This window comes from Notolepis coatsorum, assembly GCF_963971535.1.
Source record: "Notolepis coatsorum genome assembly, chromosome: 11".
Lineage (NCBI taxonomy): Eukaryota > Metazoa > Chordata > Actinopteri > Aulopiformes > Paralepididae > Notolepis > Notolepis coatsorum.
This window is the reverse complement of record NC_140175.1, coordinates 94621766-94638174: the sequence shown is the minus strand read 5'-3', so window position 1 is coordinate 94638174 and position 16409 is coordinate 94621766. Positions and strand designations below refer to the sequence as shown.

General features: G+C 43.3%; 1 protein-coding gene across 1 annotated transcript in view; it reads right to left on the bottom strand.

The window, feature by feature from the left end:
• LOC311236699 (BDNF/NT-3 growth factors receptor-like) overlaps positions 1-15851 on the bottom strand; it is a gene marked incomplete at both ends in the record, with an annotated part of 53913 nt that extends 38062 nt beyond the window's left edge. Inside the window, 8 exon segments of the mRNA XM_084324424.1 lie at positions 1462-1770; positions 3973-4105; positions 5844-5980; positions 12799-12950; positions 13164-13232; positions 13377-13448; positions 13567-13641; positions 15646-15851. Coding sequence (XP_084180550.1) covers positions 1462-1770; positions 3973-4105; positions 5844-5980; positions 12799-12950; positions 13164-13232; positions 13377-13448; positions 13567-13641; positions 15646-15851 — 1153 coding nt within the window.
• Positions 15852-16409: the final 558 nt, after the last annotated feature.

The following is a 16409-nucleotide window of genomic DNA, read 5'->3' as shown; positions in this document are numbered from 1 at the left end:
GTTCTTGGTGGCTGAGTTGAAGAAACCCAAGCTGAGACACAAGCTGAATGACAAGAAGCTGTACGTCGCCATTGAGGAAAGCTGCTTGCCGATCACCAAGGATCTTAAGAATATATTGGATTGATTTAGGCAGCCTGAGTAGTCAACAAACCCCATAGTACTAAACAGGCACCATACACAGTTACTATAGGGGTCCAAATATTCAATGCACGATAACATCACTAAGCTGCCAGTCTGCAATGGTTATCATGCCAAACTGTGAACTAGAGATGTGTAGCAAGTAAAAAAAAATATATATATATAATAGAAATTGCCCACCCGTTTGATTGTTGTGGGTACATTTTGGGGTCTTGGCTCATGAACTAAAGGAAGCATTTTAGTTTTCTCTTTTTTTTTTGCTCTTCGGCAATCAATATCAATTACACTCTGGCAATTAATAGCACTGTGGAGGTAAAAAAAAGAAAATTCTAAAACATAAGCTATTGGAATTACATTGGTTCAGTGTTCAGGACACAAGGATCAATTAAGACAAGACCGGGTCTTGCTGAATACACCGTCGCTGCCAGGGTGTTGTGACGTGTTGTGTAACGCTGAGCACAGCAGTTCAAAGTTCAAACACGTACCAGTGGTGTCTGGGTACAGCAGCAGGATGGGGGGACACCACAGGAAAGGGCACAGGACATAGGACACAATCACATTATTAAAGTTGTCATATTATTAAAGTTGTCATATTACCATTACAGTTTTTTCAGGGTATCTGCGGGGTATTCAAAAGTCTTAAAAAGTATTAAATGCACAATTCTCAATTTAAGGCCTTAAAAGGTATTAAAAAGTCTTCAATTTAATTTGCGCAGGTATAAAAAAGAGATTAGATAATATTAAATACATTAAATGTTTTTGTATTCAAGTTGTCGTTTTTTGCGGGGCTACCTGGAGCTTGGTGCGTCTGGCGAGAGGTTGTATGGAACGCGCCAGAATTGAAATCGCAAGTGCAGCCGCCATTCACTATGGTCTTCGCCCAGTATGGTTTTTGCTAGTATGGTCATGGAATTGGTATTCGATTTTGCTCTAAGTGGTATTAAAAAGGTCTTAAAAGGTCTTCAATTTAACTTGTTGAAACCTGCAGATACCCTGTTTTTAAAGAGCTGGGTTTAAATGTTCAACATTAGTGAATGCATTACTTACAATAGTAGAAGGGCTCATCTGAAAAAAGGGAAAGATGTACATGTTAGACAGTGTTACAAGCGGCACACATGACCCACGAAACCAGCCACTAAAACCAACTGACCCGTCTCAAACCCTGCCCTCTTTTCTCAATCCTCCGTTCACAACCGTCACTTTGGAGGGAAGCAACGGCTGTGATTGGACGGTCAAGAAAAGAGGGCGGGTTTGAGACAGGTCAATCGACAGAACGAACACCATGCGAGAGGAGAGAGAGAGAGAGGGAGCATAACTCAACACCTGAATGATCGAAGTTGGGCGGGTCGATGAACTGGGCGAAGACCTTCTTCTCGTCCTCCCCGTACCGGTTCTTGGCCAGCAGCCGGTACTCCCCATTGTGGATGTGCGTGGGGTTGACCAGCTGCAGGCAGCCGTGGTACTCGCTCTCCGTGGACACGTGGATGCGCGTGTGGATGTAGTCTTGCTCCAGGAGGGGCATGTCCTCGTGGAACCACAGCAGCTCGGGCTTGGGGTTCCCCGTCACGCTGAACGGGATGCACCAGTGGTGGTCCCTCTCCGGGCCCAGGAGCTGCTGGATGGTGGGGCCGACTGACACGGAGGAGGTGGTGGTGGGAGAAGAAGGAGAGGAGAGGAACAGTAATCACAGGGAGGCAGACAACACCACGGGGGAGTAGAGGGGAAAGGAAGGAGGTGGAGGGGGGGGGGGACCGCCGTAATATGGGGATACACTGGGAGAGGAGAAACAACAAGCGAGGGGAGGAGGAGGAGTTGACTAGCAGGAGAGGAGAGAGAGTAACTGGAGCACTGACGCCGGGGGAAATGGAGGAGTGAGGAATGAGGAGGAATGGACACTAAAGCAACAGGAGCTGCACAAGAGGAAGAGTTATGACGATGGGAAACGTGTCGAGTCAATGAGATCTGCTGAGGGGACAGTGATAACAACAACTCCACGACCAGAGATCTGCTGAGGGGACAGTGATAACAACAACTCCACGACCAGAGATCTGCTGAGGGGACAGTGATAACAACAACTCCACGACCAGAGATCTGCTGAGGGGACAGTGATAACAACAACTCCACGACCAGAGATCTGCTGAGGGGACAGTGATAACAACAACTCCACGACCAGAGATCTGCTGAGGGGACAGTGATAACAACAACTCCACGACCAGAGATCTGCTGAGGGGACAGTGATAACAACAACTCCACGACCAGAGATCTGCTGAGGGGACAGTGATAACAACAACTCCACGACCAGAGATCTGCTGAGGGGACAGTGATAACAACAACTCCACGACCAGAGATCTGCTGAGGGGACAGTGATAACAACAACTCCACGACCAGAGATCTGCTGAGGGGACAGTGATAACAACAACTCCATGACCAGAGATCTGCTGAGGGGACAGTGATAACAACAACTCCACGACCAGAGATCTGCTGAGGGGACAGTGATAACAACAACTCCACGACCAGAGAACCTTCTCGTTTCATCCAAAGCAATGAGATGAGATCAGCTTGTAGAACATGCGATCTATAGAAGATCTGTGTCAATCAAAATAGGCAAATAGAATAACGTGTAAAAGGCCGGCTATGATATGATCAGTGCTGTAGTCCTTGAGACTTGGTCTTGGTCTTAACACCTAGTAGAGGGATGGTTCGTCACATTCTGGTTTGTCACATACTGTTAAGTCCTTGAAGTCAGTCCAAAACATACTTGCACCAGTGTACTTTTGTTTGTTTTTTAGATTTGGCAGCAGAAAATGTTAGCATCATGATAAGCATGCTTCTGACAGTCAATGGAGAGCATGAAAAATAAACATTTCCTGGAAACAGAATGCTTCGTGCCCCCCCATTGACTTCCATGATCATGCTTAGCATCTATGCTAACAAACGCTAACATTTTTGGGTGGGCAAAAATGACTCCCTGTTCGTGACAAATCATAAAGGCTTCTTAAAAATGTGGAGTATCCCTTTAAGATGAATGAATATAGATGAGGACTGCACACTCACTGTGTGCCACTGTGTGCTATGTGAAAGGTCCTGATGAAAGCGAAAGGCTGAAACATGTAGGCAACATGGTCCAATAGAACTTCTATATGAGAGTATATGTGCAGTCTTCATCTATTGCTTTGTGGACTATCCCTTTAAAGGTAGAATCTGTACTGCCCATCAAATAGGGACATCTAGGTAAAAGAGCTCCACTTGGTATTACACTGTTTACATGTGTTAATGTTTTGGTGTGATGTTATGGCCAAAACCCTCAAGGTCAATTTAGTCTTTCCTAATGTTTGTCTTATTATGTCAAATTTCTTGAGTGTCCAATTGACCTATCTCAAACCCTGCCCTCTTTTTATTGATCCTCCAATCACAACTGTTGCTTAGTTGTGATTGGAGGATCAGCAGAAGAGGGCGTGGTTTGAGATAGATCAAAAGCATGATGATGATGATCAAATAAGCTAAGCATGATTCTTTTTTCCTCCGGCAATGTTGGGGTATTATGCTGCTTTGAGTACAGAGAGTACACTGTATGTATATTCATTCTGAGTAGAAATAAATGTATATCATTGTAGTCTTATGACAGCAATTTTCAACGATTTCCACACTGTTCTATTCCCTCAATCAACAATCAACCTCAAAACTCTTGGGGGTTAGCCTTGGCACTCCTAAGGTCTCGATTCTAAGTCAGTCCCGACTATAAAAAGGTCTTGTTTTTGTCTTGGTCTCAACAAGGGTGGTCTCGAGTAGAACAACAGAGTAGAACCAGTGTGTGTTAAAGGCGAGGGTGCTTACAGAGAACATTGAGTTGGAGGGACACCTCCTTCTGGCCGACCATGTTCTCCGCGCTGCAGATGATCACTTTGCCGTTATCGTCGGGGGAGAGACCTGACAGGGTGAGGCTGCTCTCTTGATCCAGAGCATCTATCTGTAAACACACGCCATTATTACATTAGATTAGATTAGATTAGATTCATATTTATTGTCATTATACAACACAAGTAGTACAGTACAACGAAAATAGGTTTGGCATCCAACCCAGAGTGCAAATGTAACAGTAAAGTGCAATAGTAATATACAATGTACAGGTGATTAAACTGTGTATAAAATATATAAATTAGTACTACTGAGTAATAGTGCTAATTAGATGTATGTACAGAGTTGTAATACCATTATGTACAGTGATACAGGTATAAGTTTCAAGTTTCAAGTTTCAAGTTTCTTTAATAGTTGTCATACAGAAGTACAGAATACTTTCATACAAAATGCTTCTTACTGTTACGCTCCAGAGACTGTGCTAGACAAGATAGTATCAAATAACATAGTATAGCATGTAATTTAGAAGTAGAAAATGAGGTCACAGTGTTCAGTATAGACATATGTACAATGTTCGATGCAGAATAGACGTAACTGAGTTACCATATAATATACAATACTATGCAGTGTACTAATGTACAATACTATATAGTGCAAAGCAGAAATGGGATGAGGTACAATTTAGGTACAATTTAAAGACAGTATGGTCGTAGTCATACTGGTCAGCAGCGTAACTAGTAAGAGTAGGTAAGAGATATGTACAGATATAGATATAGTATCTACAGATATATAAAAGGATTATGTGCAGGTATGTATGTATCTATCCACCAGGTATGATAGGTGGAAAGACATATACACGGTAAGAATAAATATATATATACGGTATATACAGCATTATTGTACATGCTATCATACAGAGTTATATGCAGGTCTATAAGTAGGTATATAGGATGATTATATGCAGACAGATGTGGATATGTATATACATGCTATATGGGTAGACTATAGTGGGGTTATCTGTGTTATATTCTCCAGAAATAAGACATTGAAGTGTGTGATGATGGATGCTGCAGAGAAGTGGAGGATAATTTGGTTATTTTCATTCCACTTACATCCCATTGTACTAGACCACAGAGCATGGTGAAACTGTGACCTGTAGGGTTGGGTACCGTTCACATTTGAACCGATACCGGTACCAGTACCGGTACCTGTGAATCGATACCGGTACCCAACGGTACCTTTTTTCTGTACTTTAGTCTCTAAAAATGTTATTTACCTACCTCAGTTGTAAAAAAAAAAAAAAAATCCAAACTTCAAATAATTTATTATCATTATTATTCATTTAGAACAATTTGTTAATATATATATAATATATAATAGTGCAGCGAGCGTTGTCTGCATCTAGCTTTGTAAAGTGTAACCACATTTGCGACGGTTTTCGGCTTGCCATTGCACCGACTGCTTTGTTGTTGTTGAATCAAGTAAAATCCTAGGTAAGCGTTTAATGTGCGAGTGAACGTTGACGTGAACTTAATTATTATTATTATAAATGTTTTTTGTGCAGTACCGAAATGTGACACCGGTGGATCTCACGTGAATCGGTACTCGGTAGTACCGACGTGATTCGGTCGATACCCTTAAAAGTACCGGATTCGGTACCCATCCCTAGTGACCTGTGACCCTGCCGTGAGACTTTGTGAACCTCACCTCACCGATGGCGAGTTACGATCTATAACCAAGACATCTGATTTCATCTCTTGCCAGGTCCTCATGCCACCCAGATAAAAACCTCAAAGTGGTGTAGATATCTACAGGTTTAGACTGTAATCTGAAAGGTAGAGCTTCCTTACCTCGTAGCTCGTGGAGAGCATGTCAAAGTTCCACACGATCTCCGGTGGAGGGGAGCCCGAGGCGCTACATCGCGCTTTGACATCACTCCCCTCCATCTTGGTCACGTTTGTGGGGGTGACCTCGACTTGGGGGACCTCTGCAAAGACACGAGAGAGGTAGGATCCTTAAACATCTCTGACATGCCGTGTTGGGGGAGTATAGCTCACTACAATTACTAGTTTAACCACATGTTGCAGTTGGGTGGTAGTTTATCTTCATTCAAGTAGCTTAGCAGCTACTTGTAGATTTTTCAGTAGTTTGCTACTTTGGGTCCTGTAGTTTAGGTAGCTCATTAAAGTTTCACAAATTACCTTATTTTTATTTTTTTTTTATTTTTTACTCTTCCCCCCCATTTTTCTATTTTTTCTCCCATCCCAATTTCGTATTATCCAATTCTACCCTCCCCTGTCTCGAACGCTGTTAGGCCATGCCTCCCACTGGTCGGCTGCAATGTGGACGAAGCCTTGCATCACCTGTCCCCTCCGGTACACGAGGAGGCAGCCGTCGCATCTTTTCACCTGCACAGCGCAATCGCTCAGTGGCGAGGAGTAACGCGTGGGAGGCTCACGCTGCCCCCGATACTTCCTGATTCTGCTGTACAGGCGTCACCCAACCGACCTGTAGGAGTCGCTGTCCACAACGTCCGATCCCCACCCACCGGCTTTCCCACCCCCTAATACTGCCAATTGTATTAGTATGAACGACCAGCCAAGCCGGAAGCAACGCCGAGAGCTGGGCTCAAACCCAGCATATCCTGCGTTGGTGGCGAGCACCTTGCCCACTGCGCCACTTAGCCGCCACAAATGACATATTTCTATAGAAATTCAGGCACAGAATTTTCCTGATTCCACTTTAACAACGACATACACCCCGAGGCTGCCTGGGGTTTTGCCCGTCCTAGTCACTAAATCAAATGCACCCAAACGCAGTTCAGTTGTTGGTTAGTTCAGTTGTTGCTCTATGTAACCATGTACTATATGAGAGCCCAGATTCAGATTGGGATCATGTTCGGTAATGAAGTTTGGATGTAGTTGAACAACTTTTTCGAAGTAGTTTTAACTTAATTAGACTTTTCTTTTTAGAGTGGTAGATTTACTTTAACTTCTTTTCATTGTAGTAGTTTGGCTAGTAGTAGTAGAGTAGTTTCCCCCAACACTGCTGACATGTGTGACTGCACTTTATGCAATTTGACCTCTGATTTAACCAGTGTCTCTCTCTTTCTCTGCCTGCTGTGTACTACAAGTTTGGAAGAATAGGGAAATTAAAGAAAACCTGTATGTTATTAACATATTGTAACAGCGACATTGGCTTGGGAGGTAGAGCAGTCGTCTGGCAATCCGGAGGTTCCCGGTTCGACTCCCGCTCCTCCCGGGCAGCGTGTCGATGTGTCCTTGAGCAAGACACTTAACCCCTAATTGCTCCCGATGAGCAGGTTGGTTGGCACCTTGCATGGTTGTTGCCTCCGCCGTCGGTGTGTGAATGCGTGAGTGAATGTGTGAGTGAATGGGTAAAATGTGAGTAACAAATTGTAAAGCGCTTCGGATAAAAGCGTTATATAAAAAAGCAGCCATTTACCATTTAGTTGACTGGTTAGCGCTGTCCCCCGTGATTTGGGCGACACAGGTTGGCTTCCCGGCTGCCCCCTGAATTCGCTACATTGGTGTCAGAAGTGGGATGGTGGACCAGAGGCGCGAGGGAGCTGAAGCGTGGGGACGCGCTTTCCGAAGGAGGGGGGTAATGCAATGACCACGGATGCCTGGACTCGCTAGCCCTTAGCTAACTAGCGAAATCTTCCTGGACACTTTAAAAAAAATTACACTTCTCACAATCTTCCTGGACACTTTTCACTTTCCATTTTCACACTTATTAATGTACATTGTACTGTATATTTCTGTATATTTTTGGCTGGATAGTTGTATATTTAAGATTTTACAATGCATATACATACCAGAATGTATTATGCCGGAACGTATTTTATTCTTTATTCTATTCTATTTTATTTTAATTTTTAATATTATTATATTCTTATTCCTATTTTAGTCCTATTGACTACTTAAATGTTTATTGTTGTTCAATGTTAGCGATCTGTAGTGCCGAATTTCCCTCTGGATTATTAAAGGATTTCTATTCTATTCTATTCTATTCTAACGGGTCGGACCCTTTAGTTGACTGGTTAGCGCTGTCTCCCGTGATCTGGGTGACACAGGTTGGATTCCCGACTGCAAACCCTGAATTCGCTACAGTATCATTTAAAAACTAGAATGGCACTCAAACAGATACGCTACACATTGGGCTTCAGCACATATCATTGACCTGTAAAACCCTCTAGTCATGAATATTTGGAGAATACCAAGTGGGCTGAGGAGAGACTATAGCTAGACATACAGTAGCTCACATCCACACCATGGTGCCTTAGTCGCTTCATTTGTGTTCCTCACATTCACCCACTCACTCACACATTCACACGCCGATGGCGGAGGCGACCATGCAAGGTGCCAACCTGCTCTTTAATTGTCTTGCTCTTGCGGTCAGGTGGCGTAGAGGAGATTGCGCTCGTCACCAATGCAAGAGGCTGCGGCCTCGACTCCCGGAGTCAGCATTGCTTGAGGCTTGGGCTGATCGATATACTAACCCGTTTGGCTGGGTTAGGGGGAGGACAAGTCATGGGTGGGAATCTGGCATTGTGGACAGCGACGCCTACAGGTCAGGTCTGGGCGCTTGCTCAGCGGAGGCAGGACTTAATGAAGGCAGCGTGACCTCCCATGCGTTACACTTCACCAATGAGAGTCCTCGCTGCCAGATGAAAAAAGAGTCACTGGCTGTCGCCGCGCGTGTCGGAGGAAGCGTGCGGATGACTTCAGGGTTCCCTTGTACCGACCAGTAGGAGAACATGCGCACAACAACCAGGTAGGGGAGGGGGGAATTGGCACAACGACAAAAAAAAATGGGACGGGGAGAAAACAGAGAAAAATCGGAGAAAGAGAGAAAAAAATAAAAATATTGTCTTGCTCAAGGACACATCGTCACGCTGCCCGGGAGGAGTGGGAATCGAACCGGGAACACTTCCGACTACCAGACGACCGCTCTACCTCCTGAGCCACTGTCGCATAAAACTACTAATATATCATCAAAAGAATCCGGATTGGGGCTTTCATTTAAAGTTGTACATAGTAGCTCTATTAATGGTGTTTAATAAAAGAGCAGGGTCATTGGCCGTGCAGCACCCCTGGAGCAGTTAGGGGTTCTGTGCCTTGCTCAAGGGCATTTTGGCAGAGATGCCGGGCACTGTCCACATAATAAGTATTCCATGCATTATTCCACATACTTGCAATCTATTGCAGAGGGATTACAATCTTGTGGAGCTGGTCTCATTATGCATCCATTCTGAATGAAGCAGAGGCACGTCAGGCTGTACTTGTTTTGACGGAGCTTGTTGCCCCAGTGTGGTTCTGGACTCCATGATTTCACCTTGTGACCTGTACATTTTATTGTCTGTAAATTGTTATATGTTTGTCTGTTATATGACCCTGCCTGTCTTGGCCGGGACACTCTTGGAAAATAATTTTTTAATCTCAATGAGGCTTTATCTGGAGGTTAAAGTGAGTTGTGATTGTTGTAACCCTACCCCTATTTCTTACAATTATGTTATTAACCGGTAGAGTCCTTTCTCAGTGCAACCCATGCCGTTCCTCATACTAGCTCTGGCTAGTTAGCCACAAACCAATGCAAAGTCAATGGGGTCAGGCTCCTGTTTGTACAAGCTGACTGAGACTCACTGACATTTACTCCACACAGTAGGGCTGACCTTGACTAGTCGAATAGTCGACTAATCGATCGAAAGGAGCCGTAGTCGACTGCCAACCTCTTAGTCGAATCCAAAAGAATATATTAAAAAAATTTAAAATGTGTATAATTCTTTCCAAAAGCAGAGAAGTCTAGAAGCGTGGCTAACGCTAATGGCGCGCATACCAGCGAGGCTAACTGCCTAAGAAAATGGGCACAGAGGCACTGAAAGAGGATTTCCCCCGTCTAATGAACACACTAGACAATTTCGCAGAGGACAAGAAGCCTTCAGTCGACTCCTTCAGACATTAAGCACCCCCCTCCCCCACAGCCCAAATGGAATGATAAAAAATAAAACTACCAGTCAACTATCGGCAGGTTTTGGCCAATCAATGTCGACCATACAAATCCATAGTCGGGGACAGGCCTACTCCACGGTGCACACAAAGTAGATTTGAGTGAACCTCACTCCGCTTGTACAGACATGTAAAAGTATGAGAAATGCACTGTTGGTTTTGGTCTTTTTGTAGGTTGTATGTTGACAATAAGACAAAAATACAATTACACTGGCTACCTTATCCTTTAATCAAGGCTGTTTAGGTCAAGATTAGAATTCACTTGAGCAGATAGATGTCCAGCTGTCTCAGATAGATCTCCCAGCTGTCTCAGATGATCTCCAGCTAACGCATCACCGCTAGACTTAGTCCTGATTGGCACTCCTCCCTTAAAACCCTTCCCATCACTAACCTTTGCAGTATTTGAATGAACACACCCTTTGGAATGCCTCCAATTCGCCAATCGGCAGGTTTGCATCATTTATTTGGGAAGGCTGGTACTGTTTGCCAATCAGGGTTCCGTTCTGCATGTGAGAATTTAATCTTCTAAGTACTTTTTGAGAAATACCTTATTAACACTAGATTTGGTTGAGAAACAACACGAAAGCACATTATTCTCACTCCGAGATGCAGCTTATTTGTGCACAGGTTTATGAAAGGTTTTTAAGATATGACCTCTTGAATTACTTAATCACACGCTGGTACTACAATTTCCCTATGGTTTTGATCAATAAACCAGTGTATTTTTATACATATAATATATTTTCCATTTAATTAAAATAGAACACTTTGTGTGGATCAGGACAAAATGCCTTTTGACATCATCCTTTTGAATGGCAATGTATGGAGAAACCGGCAGGAGAAATCTGGGCGGGGAAGTGAATGAATAACTCTCCCGTCCCTCAATATCAACTGCTGAAGTGCCTTTGAGCAAGGCTCTTAACCCCCACTGCTCCAGTGGAGTTGCTCAGTGGCCAACAGTGTCAGACTGTGGGGCAGCTCCCAGGTGTGAATGTGAAGCAGAGAGTGGCTGAAAAAGAGCATTTGTGCTTAGAACCTTCCCTGGGTAAATAAAGGTCAAACAAATTTAAAATTATAATAATAAGTTGATTTTCATGGCGGCTGGGTGGCGCAGCGGACATTGCGCTCGTCACCAACGCAAGAGACACCGGGTTCGACTCCGGCTGTCGGCGTTGCCTCCGGCTTGGGCCAGCCGTCATACTAACTCAATTGGCAGAGTTAGCGGGTGGAAGTCGATGGGTGGTAATCTGGACGTTGTGAACAGCGACTCCTACAGGTCGGTTGGGGGACGCCTGCACAGCAGAGACAGGAAATGACGTTACACCTCGCCAATGAGAGTCCGCGCTGGCAGGTGAAAAGATGTGACAGGCTGCCTCCTCGTGTACCTGAGGGGACACGTGATGCAAGGCTTCTATCCTCCCTACAACCGGCCAGTGGGGGGCATATGCGAGCAATGTTCAAGACAGGGGAGGGGAGAATTGGCACCGCGGAATTGGGATGGGAGAAAAATAGAAAAAGAGGAGAAAAAGTGGATAAAAAAAATAATAATAATAAGTTGATTTTCATTTTCACGTCGACAGGAGTCGCAAGTGTTTGTTTGCCAAAACAGCAGATGTTGTGTCATCACTGTGTCCTATGGTTGAAGTTTGTTTATTTGGTTTCCCAACACTTACAAACTCGTAGAAATACCCGGAAAACAAACTCCCCAGTTAACCTTTAACCACTACCACACTACCAAAAGGTCAACCCTTTCACTGCGACAATACAGAAGGTTAACCCTTTCACTGCCACACGCCAAATGGTTAACCCTTTCACTACCACACTACAGAGGGTTAACCCTTTCACTACCACACTACAGAGGGTTAACCCTTTCACTACCACACTACAGAGGGTTAACCCTTTCACTACCACACTACAGACGGTCTGTAGTGTGGTAGTGAACGGGTTAAGGGAGTCAGACGGCTAACTTAAACATGTGCCTCTACGTTCGTTGGACTTGCCTTCTCGTGATTGTGTCTATAAATACATGTGCACGCATTGTATCAAGAGAAAGCTGTGCCTGGGTTGTTTCATTCGGAGGGAGATCTAATTCAGGGGTTTCCGCGGCTGTCTGAATTATGTTTTGTTTCACTTCAGAATTGAATATGTACGTTTCAATAGAGAAGAGTGGCACTCAGAGAGATGTCACGAAGCAATACATGGACATTTAGGAGGATACCAAGTGGACTGGGGAGACTCATTATAATGTTGTGTAAGTCAGATTTGAGTCCCCTTAATGTCCCTCAGTTGGAAATATGCATCTATACACCAATAGCTAAAACTTTAACCTTGATCTGCATCATCAATCTTTTACCGATCTTAATTATATATATAGTGCAGGTCTTAGGCTGATTGTCAACCCATCCACCATGTTTGAGCCAAATCGGATAAGAAATGTGCAAGTTAGCACAGTTATGGACAGACATACACACATAAGTGAATACCCCCCCCCCCCTGTGCTTCTCTTACGCTGCGTTGCAAACATTTGGCCTCACAAAGTCCTTCCTAGGATACCATGGGGAAACCCTGATAGGCCTTTGGTTGGCTGAAAGGATGGTTTTTAATGACACAGTATTAAATAATGCTTTTCAGTTGGCCAGAGAGAGAGAGAGAGAGAGAGAGAGAGTTGTGTGTATATTAACTACTAATAATTGGAGACTAGTTGCAGTTTGAACCCTGTTTCTCCATTTTCAATGTCAAATGTCAAATAAGATGCATTCTCCCTATTTTACATTACCACAATCTGGCGGAGTCAGTTCAGCAAAGGCTCTCCGTTCTCCTCGTTCATCTATGCATTTCAGGTCTTGAGCCTCGACATCATCTTGTAGCCTCAGTTTAATCCAATAGTTCTCACAGACACAATCCAGAGGGTTCCCGGACAGGAGGAGACTGAAGGATAGATACACAGTATTAATATAAACTTGAAGACACACATCCATGCTTGCACACACACACACACACACACACACACACACACACACACACACACACACACACACACACACACACACACACACACACACACACACACACACACACACACACACAACTCAGACTGACACATTCATACACACACAATTTCACATGAAAGAGTATACTTACGTGTATGTTATGTTTATGTTTTGAAATGTTCTCCAAGACAATGTTGATAGATTATTGTCTCTCAGATTTCTATTTAAAAAACAAAAACACATAGTCAATTGTCTAATCAATAATACACTAAATCAAAACCAAAATAATGTTTGTTTTTCCCCCCCCCAATAACCAGATACTATAAACTGAACACAAGACGGTTCTGAAAAAAAATCATCTTACACATATTGAAGTCTTGTGTTGTTGAAAAAGGCGTCTGATGAGATGGACGTCAATCTAGTGTTTGTCACGGTTCTGTCAGAAGAGGAAACATATAGCATTGTATCGAATGATCTGGATGTGTGTGAGTCTGAACAAAAATACTCCTCATAGTCCATGAACACCTAGATTATAAATGATAAATGATACTTACAGATTTCTGAGATTGATGTAGTACTTCAAGCTGTTGTCATTGATGTCAAATAGCCTGCTTTGATTTGCAATGTATCTGTTTAAAAAGAGGGGGGACAACAAGAACAACTCAATATGACCCATGAGGTCTGACAAGGAATTAAACCTGCTTTTCTAAACTTAGTTGGCCAGCTCACCTAAAAGTATAGGCAAGCTATGAAACACTCAGACTATTTGGTCAACAATTTACTAAAGGATTTTGGAGGATGAAACCTAGTAATGTGATAATGTGTCTTCTTGTTGATAATTAATAATTGTCAAACAAGCCATATTCTGCTGGAAGACATTACAAATCACTAAGATGATGCCAATGTGAAAATAGGCCTTGTGAATTATAGGCTAGCCATGTTTTGGTGAATCTCTGTACCATGCCTAGCCCGAGGGTTTTCGCATTTGGTATCTTTATGCTGCCAACACAGGTCATCAAACAGTTTGGATGCTAAACATGAGACACAGTGTCTATTCAGTTTGCTGGTCCATGCAGGCCTGAACGAGAACACAATTTAATTCAACACCGTCCGTATAGCAGGCCCATCATATTCCCTCGCAGACACAAGGTCTGCAGCATATCTGGTTCACAGCATATAATGTGGACTAATACATCACAAATGTAGAGTAATTACACGCTGGCTGCATGATGACTGTTACGCAGAGAGCTCGCACTCTCTCTCTCTCGCCATAGGCTCATATTTTCTTATTATCTCGTATTTAGGGAAAAGTCCCACGAGTGAGTCGAAACAAACACCTAAAGCACCAATATGGAGAAAGAGCTCATCTTTCTGACATCAGTGTGTTTGACAGCCCGTATCCTTGTGTGCCAGTCGGGCTTGTGTATGAGGTATGGTTGTAGCAGGTCTTCTCCACTGGCTCTAATAGGACTCTGTGTGAGGAACTATAGGGGCTTTACATGAGTGATGTACATAGGCCTGCACTTTAATGTCATCTGAAACCAATTGGGGGATGCTGCAATATTGGCTTGACGTGTTAATCTGACATGTTGTAGTTTATGGCATCTATACACCCTTGTTGCCATATGTGTTAATCTGACATTTTGTAGTTGTGGCATATAGTACACCCTTGTTGTGCCCCCGTCACTCGCAGGCTGTAGCAATTATATACCCCATCATCACTATACCACTGGATGTGCTCCATAAAGTGAATACTGCCTAATCCAAATAACGTTAGTCTAACCCGCAACGCCCCCCCCCCCCCCCCCCCCTCGATATGCACATAATACCCCGCACACACACACAAACACGCGCGCGTGCGAACATTTACGTTCACGCACGCATGCACAGTCACACACACACACACACACACACACACACACACACACACACACTATAGAACCTGATATTCACTACTCAATGATTATTACTGCTAAAATCAGTGTTGCCATTTGACATAAACATGCGTAAAACAGTCCAAGTGATCTTAAATCGGAGAGGGATGCCATACATACAGTCGACTAAAGACTCACTTCTTCAACCATTATCTGAAATGATAAAAAAAAAAAAAAAAAAAAATCTAACCCTGACTAACCTTACTGTCATGCACTTGTCCTAATAAACTAACCTACACTGTAGCACTCAACACTTGATGAACATGGTTACTCAGCTGATAAGAGTTGTGCCCTTCTTGCTGTCTTGTCGTACAGAACTTGTAAGTCGCTTTGGATAAAAGCGTCAGCTAAATGACTAAATGTAAATGTAAATGTAAATACATTTCATTTTTTTTTATGTATTGTAATAATAATAATAATAATAACAATAATAATAATAATAATAATAATAATAATAATAATAATAATAATAATAATAATAATAATAATAATAATAATAATAATAATAATAATAATAATAATAATAATAATAATAATAATAATAATAATAATAATAATAATAATAATAATAATAATAATAATAATAATAATAATATTGTTGTTAAGCTATATACCATTCCGACATTGGGGGTATAACAAGGCATTATGAATTTTACAGTCTGACAATTTCATAAGGTCCCTGCGTGATTTTACACTTACATGTCCGTGATGTTTTCTATGTCATCTGATGTGAGGATAGGGAAATCCTCGATCCCTGGTACAGAATCAATACAAGCAATCCTTGAGATGGTGCAAGTACAGGATAAAGGGCAAGCGTCGCTAAACCTCCACAGCCCCACCATCAAAACCAAAAAGAATCCCAGACGAGCCATTCCATATGATCCCCCCGCGTTGTTGGAGTCCATCGCAGGTCCAATAATGATGCTCCCACGATTCCCCCAACAGAATTTGGTGGAAATGTAATTATTGTAAGATGCCTCTCCCTCCTCTATAGTCTTTTATCTCGCCAAGTTAATCCTTTCGACTCCGCAAATAACACTATACGCCCGTTGGTCACGAATGCGCAGAGCCCACGGTTTTTGATATCAAGATGCCATGGAATGGCCTTCCATCCCAGTCTCCTCCGCAGAATTGGTACCACACTGCTGCCTATCGATGGTGCCGCGAAGCGAGGTGTCAAGTGGTCCGTCCTGGCTGCCTCTCTCACCCGTCTATCGCGGGGACAGACACTGTGCGGTCTGTGCCACTACCTTGTAAAGGAGAAGAAGAAGAAGGGGGGTTCCAGATGTTCCAGATGTTTAGTGAGCAACACCGCCAGGGTCGTTCGGGTGATGATTCTTCATATGCAGTCAATGTACTTGTGTGATGTGGAGAGAAATAAGAGAGACTGTGCACAGTGGAGTAAGAGTGCGTGGTGGTGAGGGTGCGTGCGTGGGGAGGCAGGGTACCTGCATTCGTCTATC